Genomic DNA, 12,265 nt, shown 5'->3' with positions numbered 1-12,265 from the left:
TATTGTTTACAGGAGCTCAGAGGCCTTGTTTTTGACTGACCCACAGCAAAGTGGGGCCAGACCTACAAATGTCTTTCACTAACTGACTGATGAAGGCTCCCGTTTCACACTGCTGACTGATAAGCACAGCTGCGTGGGTAATTTATGTGTTTGATACTGTAAAAGATTTTCTTCTTTTTAATCTCTCTCTCTCTCTGTCCTCCAGCTGCCTAACATGTTTGGGAATGTACGGTCAACCATCCTCTCCCTCATGATTGGCTCGTATGCCTCCTCAGCTGTTACCTTCCCTGGTGTCAAGGTGACCACACAAACACACACACACACACACACGCACACACACACACACACACACACACACACACACACACACACACACACGCACACACACACGCACACACACACACACACACACACACACACACAAATCTAAAATCTAACTGGAGAAAATAAATGGGATTGCTATAAACTGGGAGGTACTCTTGATAAACAGTCAAAGAAGCAGCTGAAGGACTAATACTTTTTTAACATGTTCTCAATCTCTTCTCTTCCCCTCTTCTTTCTTTCTTAACACTCCTCTTCAGTTGATTTATGACCTTGGTGTGTCGTTCCGTATCATCATGTGGGTTTGGTCTGGTATGGCCTGCGTGGTCTTCCTCAACTGCTTCTTCAATTGGCCTGCTGAATCCTTCCCTGCACCTGAAGACATCAGATACTTGTCAGTACACTCTGCATCCTGTTGTTACAATGTTACTCATACACACACACACACACACAATCTTACATCCATGGAATATAATAATGATGAATCACCATGTTACTATATACATTGTATGACAATCTTCTGTGTATTACTACCTTATTGTACAACATGGACTAAGTATATTGTATTTGAGTCCACTCTTTTCTATTTCATAATGCTGTTCTATACTTAGTATTATGTCTATCTTACCTTGTCTTCTTATTTAGAGATCCCTACATTTAACCCTCTGCTAGAACCCTTTCCCTGTTTTACATTTATGACTTAGTGTTCAGCAAAGTAACATAGATATAATGTCACTTTTTGTCTCTGTCCTCTTTGTATCACCATGAGGTGAGGGCTAGAGTGATTTAGGATGTCTTATCATGGGTTCAATCTATTGTCTTCTCTCTACAGTAAAAAAGTGAAGCTGAGTGGGGTTGTGACTGAGGACAAGATGACTGGGGACAGGTATGTCACCCATATGACCACCATGGAAGACACAGTGGGAGCCAGGCAGCCTGGACCTGAGCAGACAGACTCCCAGAGCACAAGCCAAGGTCAGGGACATTTTGTCTTATGTTGTATTTACATAGTTTTGGTGGAACAAAGAATATCAAGGTTTCCACCTCCTGTCAGAGTGGACAGGTCTGTGAAACAGCATGTAGATTACAGTAGTATATGACACCAAGTTTTATGGTTTTGCACTGGTGCAAAGAAGTAGGCTTGGATCCAATTATTGACTGCCTGAGTCTGTAATTTGATGGCCTGTCCAAATAAGTGAAAAGACCATGATGTATAGCTCTAAATCATGCAGATAAGAAAGAAAATAAGGAGACCGCTACACACAACAATAATGAAAAAAAACACTGTTGCATTATTCCTGTTGTTCAGAAGGTGAGGTAAAAGATTGAAAACTTGTCTGTGCACATAAAACATGTATTAGTCTTTCTTTGTATTTTGAGGAAAAAACATCTTATTTAAAATCTGTGTTAGTGAGCGCTCCTCCTTTGCCAGGATATTCTGTCCCCCTGACAGGTGTGGTCTATCAAGATGCTGATTTAACAACATGATAAGAGCACAGGTGTGCACTGGACAGGTACCATTAAAAGGCCACTCTAAAATGTGTCACAGATTGTTGGTTTTAAAGGGAGGCAGTTGGCACACGGACTATAGGACTGTCCACCAGAGCTGACTGTTCATTTCACAACCTTAAACTGTCTCCACTGTCATTTCTGTGAATTTGAGGATAGGGGTGACTGTTTCTGGTGTAACCACAGTTTGCCTCATGCAGTGCAACACATTTGCATGGAGTTGGTCAGGTTGTTGACTGTGGCCTCTTGATTGTTGGTCCACTCTTCCTTAGTGGCTGCCTGAAGATGTCTGATATTGGCAGGAAGTAGAACATGCTGTTGTACCTGCTAATCCAACGAATCCCATACATGCTCATGGCCATGCAAGAACCAAAGTGCCTTTTATATTATCACAGAAACTTACTTTGGTGCCAAACTGTGGTGACAGCTGTCAATGGGACATGGATAGGCAGTTCTGACTGATTTCAGCTAATAAGACTGCAGTCAGGAAAGAACAACATGTCAATGGAAAAATCAGTGGTTAATCTCCTCTGTGAAGTTTGTGTTTTGATTTGCTGGAGGCAGACTGGGGGAATGGGTAATGGTGATATTTCTGGTGCTTGATCAACAAAGTATCATAATAACTGATGCAGAAGTCTATGGAGGATGTATTGGACAAGTAGATTATGAAATATTTATGTCGTATGTCCTTTGAAGAAATTCCTCAACAAAATGAAAGGACAAACTTGAGAGAATAGGCTGGTTTTACCAAATGTCTCATTTGTTTTTTTGGCCCACCCTATAGTCAATTTAAACACTGCTGGTGGCAAATTTTTAAATGTATAATGTAAATGTACCCTTGAAATATATTTAAATTTGATCAGAGGCTATGAAAAGCAAGTGTACCTTTTTAAACATTAAAAACCAAAAAAGAAATGATTGGTCTGCACATTTACCACAGTGATAACTGAGAGCTTTCAAGTCTGGCACCGTAAACCAAATGATCCTTCCTCCTTTTATAGGTTCCACAGTGGAAGGCAGGAGGGGATTTATCATACATAATGATATACGTTGTGATACACAAGCATCTTTATTGATGTCCACTATGAAAAACTCACTTTGTGTCGGTTGCCAAAATCTTCATCTGCCATCAGGAGCAGCAGCAGGATTGTTTGTGCAGGGACCACTTTGTCAAAAATCACTTAGTAAATTTTGTCCTTATGTTGTAGCTAACTGTTTTTTGTTTTTGTTTTTACCTTGAAATGTCAAAGTTTGTTGTTTGTTTGTGTTACTTCAGGACCTCATGTCACCTGAGGTCCTAAACAGAAGAGAGAAAACATGCCCTCTTAAATATTGTTTAACATCCATCTTACAACATTAACAAGATATAAATGAAACCTAAAGAATCTCTGGTCTAAAACTTTATTTTAATGTTTTATATATTGATTTCTTTTTAAAGCTATACTTTTCTTATTTGACAAATCCCACAATGTATAAATGACCTAAAATAAATGAGCTTCAATTAGTTAATTGAATGAAAGTACAATGATAATTTTGTGATAAGTAATTTTGTCAGTTTATCAAATGTCAAAATGTGCTTATAGGGGGAATTTCCTAATGGGAAACCATTAGAAAGTCTCTAAAATCCCAGGCTAGATAATACACCAGTAGCAACACGTGTCAGTAGGATTGTTTGAAGAAAATAGGTGGAAACTCCTTGAGATCTCCAAGAGTGTAAAATCCAGTAGCCCTGAGAGCTCCACTTCAGTCTGGTCCCGGGATTGGCTTGAGTGTATTGAGGTCAAGGCTTTTGCAACAGACAATGAACAACTCCAGTGGATTCCTTTGCACATTTTCAATGACTCTGATTGGGAAGAAAGATATTTTGATAAAGTGATGTAGCAGGATCCAGGTTATACTCCTATGACGCAACAATGACCTATTGTCATAGTCCCTGCAAACAGAGTGACTCTCTGTGAAGTTCTCTACCTAAACTTCAGAATGCCTCCACAAACATACATGTTTGTCTGCCTTCAGGCTCGGTGCCGCTATGTCATTCTATCTGCTCTCCCATCCTCCTGTGGAGTCTCATCACCATGGCAATGACCCAGCTGAGGCTGATCTTCTTTATGGGTGCCATGAACAAGATGCTGGAGTTCCTGGTCACCCACGGCAACCCAAACCGTAAGATTGATGACCTACATGAATAATTTAAGTATTACTTTGTTTTGAGTATTGGGCACCAACACTGTTTTGATTCCTTTGCCATCAATTAAGGAAATTAGAGGTGAAACAATTACTGTTGTCTAGACGAAAACTGGGATTAACAGTAATGTTGTGTACATTCAACCATTTCATTTGTATTTTTGACAAATCATCCGTGGTGATGTCTGACCTGTGGCTCTTGTTTCTTTCAGCTTCAGAAGAGCTGCAGAAGGAGGCAGAGGAACAAGGTAAGTGTATAGTACAGTATTTAAAGTGGACAGACAAACTAGAATTCGTCATCTAACAAGAAACAGAAATATGGCTCATAAAAAAACAGCTATCGGTTGAGGAGGATGCCATTAATGATTACATTCCACGCTTTCACAAGCTCATGCCTCTCACTGCTGAGTGGATGTTGGTGGTTGTACTACAAAGAAAAGAGTTGAACCATAACTGAGGCTCTGAGATCATATCTTTGGCATTTTCTATGGGAATCTGAGAAACTGGGAGAAGTTTATCATCTACAGTTAATGGTGTGAACAGTATTCTCAGACCCATTGTTTTCCAATAGTAATCTAGTAGGTTTGAAACACCGTGAACTATCGTACTGAGAATTAACCCCTTACACATCTAAGCTTCATGACCTCAGTATTTCCAAAATCCTGACCATAGCTCTGAAAATACATACTGTATGTACATGCTTCAGGCTTATCCCACTGACTACTTTTTTTTTTTTTTGCTACATGCATTTCTGTGGACCAGTTGGTTTCTACTCCTCTATCTTCGGTTCAATGCAGCTGTTGTGTTTACTGACCTGTCCCATGATTGGTTACATCATGGACTGGAAAATGAAGGAGTGTGAGGAGGAAAATACAAATGCACAAGCTAAGAAAAGGTATGAGGAAGGTTCAGTGGCTTCTCTTTAGGTTAAGAGACTGTTTTGCTTCATATAGAATGTTGTATAGCAGTCCTGTTAATAGCACATGTTCATACTCCTGTATCCACTCATGCTCGTTAGCTGTACGCCTCTTTTGACATTTGTCCCCTTCAGCCAATCAGATCCCCCAAAGAGAGACAGAATAATCCAGAAACTGACCAATGCCATGAGAGCTTTCATCTTCACCAACATTCTATTGGTCACCTTTGGAATCATTTCCTTGATTGACAACCTGCCCATACAGGTTAGATAAATACTTGCAATGCCTGCTATTACAGTGCCAATGTTTTTGAATTTACAGACACACAGATAAACACACAGTGATGCTTTGATGACCATTACTAAGTCTGTCTGGCTGTCCTTCCTTGTCTGCTAGGTCGTGTCCTTTGTACTGCATACCATAGTGCGAGGATTTATCCACTCCTGCTGTGGGGGTCTCTATGCTGCTGTGTGAGTAACACTAGGAGCATCTTTAAACCTGTAAATATGTATAAATATGTGTAATGTGAAAATGTGCCTTGTAGTAGAAAACACACAAATTATCACCTGACTCTGTAATTCTCCTCTGTTTAGCATCTTTCAGCTCATTGCTTTGGTTTTCACTCTCATCAACTATATTTCCATATTTCAGGCCAAAAACAGGCAACTGTTTAATATGCAAAAGTGATTATAAACTGACTGTACACTGCCTGCCTAATAGAAACAGCAGGTAGACAAAGTTTCAGAATCAGAAATCCTTTAATGTCCTGCAGACGGGGAAATTTGTTGCAGCAGCGTCAGAATGTTACAAGAATAGACCAATAGCAAAATAGACAAAAAGAACTATAAAAAGAGGAAAAAGCTCAAAAGTGAGTCATGCGGCACCATCTTTGAAAGCTGGTGAACATGAGCCATATGTTTTTGGTGGAGACCAAATTAGAGCTAAACAGAGAGTGAACATTGGACTGACAAATGTCTGGAAACTTGACTAAATGAATGCTAATGTGATACCCAGGTGACATTAATGTCAGTGTCATGTTTATAGCTGCACTGCCCAGAGTTGCACAAAGAAAGACCAAGCCAGACTGTTTTAATAACCTAGACACCTACACAAACTGTTTTGAAGTGATGGAATGTACATTTAATCAATTACCATCCTCTTACGTACTTGGACTTTCCTTCAGTATTTCCATTTTCTTCTACTATATACTGTACTTCCACTCCACTAAATTTCAGAAGCAAATATTGTGCTTTTTACTCTACTACAGTTAATAGATAACTTTAGTTACCAGTTACTTTGCAGATTGCACACTGCATTATTGATTGATGAGTTCATTTAATTGGAAATCTATTTTTAAATGATTCCGATAATCCGAAAAAGGCTAAATATTGTATCTTATAATTGGCCAGACTGATAATCGATAGACCCATACTATACACTATATAGCCTATATATCTCCATGCATCATTTGCTTAAAGCTGATGTAAGCATCGTTGTCATTTAAGCTAACTTCCTGTTTGTTTTCAAGTCAGCAATCCTCTCAGTCCTCTCTGTCACTACTTGACTTTTAATGGAGTTCCCTGTCCTGATTGGATAAAGTGGGCAGGGTTGCCAAAAAATGTCTTTCTCTTTTACTGCATGAGCTGAAAAGGAGAGACATGTTTTACTCACCAACTACATTTAATAACAGATACTTTAAGACTTTTAATCAAGTAGATTTTGAGGGTGATCACTTTTACCGAAGTTATGTTTTAACATCTCATATCAGTCTAACATTTATGGGGGCGCTTAGAGACTACGAAAGCCTTCTGCAAAATCACAAGATGCTTTGTGGAACACTTGTCAGGTCATTCTGGGATAACATGAGTAGGCCGGTTTTACACTCACTTGTGGAGTTCATGCAGCTGGAGTCAAGGGCCTCAAACTGGATGGAAAATTAGGACTGATTACCAGGGCCCCAATGGGGGAAGGGGCCCTTGAAAGGCCTGAAATAAAAATTGTGTATTTAATTTGTTGTATTTTATTTCTAAGTAATTAGTGTCATAACGAACATAAAATTAGCAGAATAAATCGGACGAGAGACTTTACTCTGCATGAAAAAAAAAATAGTGGAGGCTGTCTGAGGCCCCTCTCACCCCTCACAATACATAATGGTTCAGTCCACCCTTGCAGCTGCAGGTGCACGAACATGCCTCTTTAAACAGCTTAACGAGCGGAGTGGCAGCTGCCTATCAAGACATGTCTTTCCCCAAGAAAGCAAAATCAGGGAGCCTTAACCAAAATGAGAAGGCAGAAAGGGAGAGAAAGAAAGTAGAGGGAGGGCAACTCCTCACAAATTTCTTTCAGAAGAAAGGTGAGCACAGTTCACAGCCAACACAGTTTAAGAACAGTGAAAGCTAGTGTCAGCAGCTGTAAAGATTGAAGGCAGTCAGACAGTCATGAGTCTAGTTTCTCAGTTTGAGCAGCAGCAGGTTCCTCGTCCTCATCTCATCCCTCATTAAGTGGTGACTGAAAGTTATTATTACAAGTCATCATTTCACATTGAGGTCGATGACCTCGCGGCAAAAACAGGTCAAATTTGGAGCAATATTTAGCTCCTTTCCCAGTAAGCTAGCATGACATGTTTGGTGTCAGCGGATTCATTTCAATGCTTATGGCTTTAAACAATCTTAAAAACTATCTATCTATCTATCTAATAGTCGCCACAACAAAAGGGTACAAACCAAGATATTCTTGGACATTTTTAAAAGATTCAAGTGTTCTCTTATTATCAATTAAATTGAAAAGATAAAGTATAACATTCCAAATAAATACAAATGGAAGTATTTTGACTCATGGTTGTACACATTCTGACCCTAGTGTATGATGTCCTGCTTTCTACTGTTCCCTGTTTTTATGACACACAAGAACAAAAAAAAAAACGAACTTGTCTCCTGGCAATGGGAAAGGGGCAAATTGCCTATTCCGAGCAGGTTTACGCGTGTTTTAAAAGACAATAAAAAAACACATACACAAACTAACTTTGGTTTAAAAAGCTTTATAGCTCAAAACATTAGCATACACTGTGTATAGTGGATGCATGACCGTACATCAGGGGTGTAAATATTTCTATCTCTCCTCCCACTCTAGGTATCCAGCCAATCACTTTGGGACACTGACAGGCATGCAGTCAATGATCAGTGCTGCTTTCGCCTTGCTCCAACAGCCACTGTTCATACTGATGGTGGGACCCCTGAGTGGAGATCCGTATTGGGTAGGGCGCACATGCACACACAATCAGAGAGTAGATAGGTGTATGTATAGAAGTGGTTTTATAATAGGTTTGTCACATGCACTGACTTGTCTCAACAGATCAATTTGGGCCTTCTCCTCTTCTCCCTGGCTGGCTTCCTGTTACCAGGCTATCTGTACTATCACCGTAGAAACCTGATCATTGCAAAGGCAGAGCGTGATAGGCTGGCTGCCAGCCAATCAGACAAAGTCAATACACCTCTAACCCAATCAGGTGGTGGAACTCCTAAGAACGAGGACAGTGGGCTTGCAGCCAATGGATACACACCAAACGGGAATACTGTTTACTGATTGGTAGGCTTGAAATTATCAATTCACATGAATCACAGTTCAACAGTTCATGAATATATTGAGGATGTTATCAACCCCATTCTGGTTTGAAAACTGTGACATCTTTATTAAAAACAAACAAGACACAAAAATTGAAGCCAGTAATGGTGTCACACATGGAGTGTGCATTGGTACAGGACGTTATATTTGTAAGGCTACAGTCAGGTTCCTCCTTTAAAAAATAGTTTTTTACTTTTGCATTAGATTACATCATATGATTATAGTGGTTTGCTTTCTCCACAAACATCCTAAATTGCCCATAAGTGAGAATATGTGTACATGTTGTGGACCAGGGAACTGTATGCTTGGAAAGGCTTTAGTCCCCAAACCCTTGACCCTAGCAATAAGGGAAAAAAGAGGCTAACAATTCAAGGACCACACCAGTGTTTCTGCTTGTGTTAAACTTTGTACAATTAAACACATAGTCACTCTACAACAGTATTTCTAACCATGTCACATAGTGTTACTTATCTTTTTAGTTCACTGAATGGGCTTGAAACGTCCCTAAAATTTAAAAGGCTAAAATGCAGGCCTACATATTCTGTGACAATATGCTTACTATACTATTTAGACGTGCAGCAGGGAAAGCCAATTTTAATCCATAAGGACACCTGACAATTGTTTTAAATCAGAAACAAATGAGAATCAATCCTTCAAGGTTGATAACTGTAAAAAATATTAATAATCTGTTATACTGAAAACATGAGATGATCATAACAAACCCTGTCATTCCAAGATAATGAAATATTTAAGGCAAAACTGTGACTTGTGGAAAAAAAAGAAATGCCACCTCCACTTACAGTACAAATGAAAATAAGACCATGCAATAATTAATCCACTACAACCTACCTGTAAAGCACACAACTTAACATGATATCTACAAAATATCCATATGATTATATACTAGCATGATCTGTTTTTTTAGGTGGGGTAAATAGATGCAACTTAATGAAATAATTAATATCCAGATTCTCACTGTGTTGAATTTAAACTTGAATGTCCATTTTAGCAACTGAAACAAATAAACAGAAGACACTAGGGAACTTGTTATTCTCTCGTCATCAGATCATTGTAAATATGTGAGTTATGGTCATGTTCATAAGTTGCTCTAACACTTCTTTGGTGTGATTCCTTCTCTAATTTTGAAAAATAAATCTAATTGACTATGATTTTTAGATCAGCGAAAATAATCTTAATTTGACAGGGTTATAGTTTTTAGTTTGCTTGTTTGCATGGCTAAAGACTTCAGCAGCAGAAGCTACAATTGAATTTCTGAAATAACATTGCATTAAATGACAATATGAAAACATCCTGAGACCTATACAACTGAATAGGTCATAAGCCAGTGACTCCCAAAACAACATTACATCAGCCCAGCAACAGGCGTATAGTATTTTGGCAGTTTGGTTAGGTTTAGTCAAGAAAACAACTTGGGCAGGTTTAGAAATATTTTGTTTTGGCTTAAAATATCTTCATTTTATGTAACTTTAGCAAGGTTATGTACATGATGTGGCTTAACTACATTTGTAAGTTAAAATAACTGACTTTTTGTGTCTCACTGGACATGAACAGCGGTCTCATAGGTGAAAGTCCTGTGTTTGTTTGACCCAACCGTCCACCCCTGCCCTCCTCCCTATGTGGCCTGGCCTCTCCATTATACAATTTCACTTGACTTCCTCTTCTTCTGCTGTAATAATTACTACAACCATTAGAAAAAAACAGCACTTCACAACAAAAATGTAAATAGGAGTATTTTTTCTGGCAAGGACAGGCTGGTGAATACAGTGTGACAATGTAAAGTGTGGCACTGATGGTGATGAACCTACAGGAAAATTGTTATTTGATGTATGTCCCAGGTTTGTGCAAAGACTATTGAATGTTATTTGTGACTGTAATGTAAAGGCTGATTGATTTTTGAGTGTCATTCCCCACAGGTCAATGTGTTTTGGTGGCGACAGCACTGATTAGTCATCCTAAAGCGTCAGTGTTTGAAGACTTGGGAATCACACTCAGAGATAAACTTTTCTTACAAATAGGACCTTTAAGCACTGTTGTCTTGTGGAGTTTTTATTCACAGGACCAGGTCGGATCAGCTCAGAAAACAAAGAACTAGAGAGGCAGGAAGTGCAGAAGCCAATTTTCCCATTAAAGCAGGAAGTTAAATCAAGTTTAATTAGATCTTTACTTAATATCAAGCAGAAAAGAGATGAGCTGAAATTATTTAAAGTCCGCTGCTTTTCAAGTGCTCTGACTAAAGCACCTGAAAAATATACCTCCCTCCACAAGCATTATGTATGTTAAAGTTTTCTCAATTATTTTTGAAGCTTGCTTCTCTCTCTGACTTCATGTAAGTCTCTCTTTGATAATTGGATATCTATATATATCTATAAATGTGAATTAAGTGGACTCTATTTAAAACTATTTTAAAAGGTTCTTTAGTTTTTCTCCTGAGCTCAATATTAGTGTATATTATTTAATAATGTAGACGTGCACCACGTTCTGTGTAGATTGTTATTGTTTCCAGTTTTTGTTTGCCTCTCTTGAATAAAATAAAAAATGGTTTGATGTGAATTCAGAATCTAGAGATATCTCAGCCAATCACATCTATTCTCAGCCCAATGTTTCTTAGGAGGACAAACATGAGAAGGAGGAGAGAGTTGGTGGTACAGAAAATGACATCAGAAGAAAGAGGTCAATAATATAGGACTATGTACATGAATAGAAGTTCATTTTGACTGAGACACTTGAAAGGTCAGATGTCAGTCCTTATTTCACCCAGGCGATGACATCAAAGACAAGTCTTCCTACTCTCCTCTCCGAAAGCTTTTCTTAGATTCTGTGCAGGCACAGACTTGACAGACAAAAATGTAATGATAAAACAGACACACACTTACACAGACAATTATGTGTGTTGTAGAAATATCATAGTAACTAGTGAAGCATTTTTTTTCTTTTTGTAGTAGAAAGAGTTGACAAGTTTTAGGACAGAACTAGCACACCACAAGAGACAGCTGTGCTTTGTTGTGAGAGCACAACATGACATCTCATAAAGTCTGTATGGTCGAAATGAAAAATGTGACAATTGGTCAATGATAAGATTTATCCAGTGACTACATCATGATATGTAAGAATGTTGAAATGTGTGTTTGTGTGACATGATGTGCATGCTTTGAAAGTGCCTTGGGTTGACCCCTAAAACGCACAATGTGCTGATTTAAGTTTAAGCGTCTGGATTTTAAAGGCAGGAAACGCACAAATAAATAAAACCCCTTATTTGAAATGGTGTTTTTGACATGCACCTGTTTACCTGATAGCAACCTGTTGACAGAATATACAGCAACACACCTTTTAATATAATGCAGTCCAATACGGGTATTCTGACAAAGTATACAGGAAATTGGACATAATAGGCTTCGGAGAGAAAGTTTGTGTTGCTTTTATTTCACCCATCTTCTAGGTGTTATTATTTCACTGTTTATCTGTGGTAATTAAGGTCTGTTGGTCACAGCAGAATCAGCTGTCTCAAATTTAGGACGTATCAGATGTTTGACATCTTTGAATATGATCTAAAAGAACTGTTCATTGTAAATAACTGTTCTCAGAAAGTAAGATACATTTTCTGCTATTTGGTGTCTGACTTGACTTTAAATAGTGATTTGAATTGGTGTAGAGAAATTTAATGACTTAAAAACAATTAAAAACCTTAAATGAAA

The 12,265-nt window shown here is 38.4% G+C and overlaps 1 protein-coding gene across 1 annotated transcript in view; it reads left to right on the top strand.

The window, feature by feature from the left end:
• The window catches only part of slc43a1b (solute carrier family 43 member 1b), a 27,818-nt gene extending 15,553 nt beyond the window's left edge, over nt 1–12,265 (top strand). Inside the window, exons 6-15 of the mRNA XM_037110624.1 lie at nt 206–298; nt 582–715; nt 1,154–1,296; nt 3,847–3,993; nt 4,227–4,262; nt 4,777–4,909; nt 5,066–5,195; nt 5,328–5,401; nt 8,061–8,184; nt 8,283–12,265. Coding sequence (XP_036966519.1) covers nt 206–298; nt 582–715; nt 1,154–1,296; nt 3,847–3,993; nt 4,227–4,262; nt 4,777–4,909; nt 5,066–5,195; nt 5,328–5,401; nt 8,061–8,184; nt 8,283–8,513 — 1,245 coding nt within the window. The 3' untranslated portion in view covers nt 8,514–12,265. The remainder of the gene's footprint in view (nt 1–205; nt 299–581; nt 716–1,153; nt 1,297–3,846; nt 3,994–4,226; nt 4,263–4,776; nt 4,910–5,065; nt 5,196–5,327; nt 5,402–8,060; nt 8,185–8,282) is intronic.

Source organism: Acanthopagrus latus, chromosome 1 (assembly GCF_904848185.1).
Source record: "Acanthopagrus latus isolate v.2019 chromosome 1, fAcaLat1.1, whole genome shotgun sequence".
Classification (NCBI taxonomy): domain Eukaryota; kingdom Metazoa; phylum Chordata; class Actinopteri; order Spariformes; family Sparidae; genus Acanthopagrus; species Acanthopagrus latus.
Note: the sequence above shows the minus strand (reverse complement) of the source record. Positions and strands in the feature narration are given on the sequence as shown.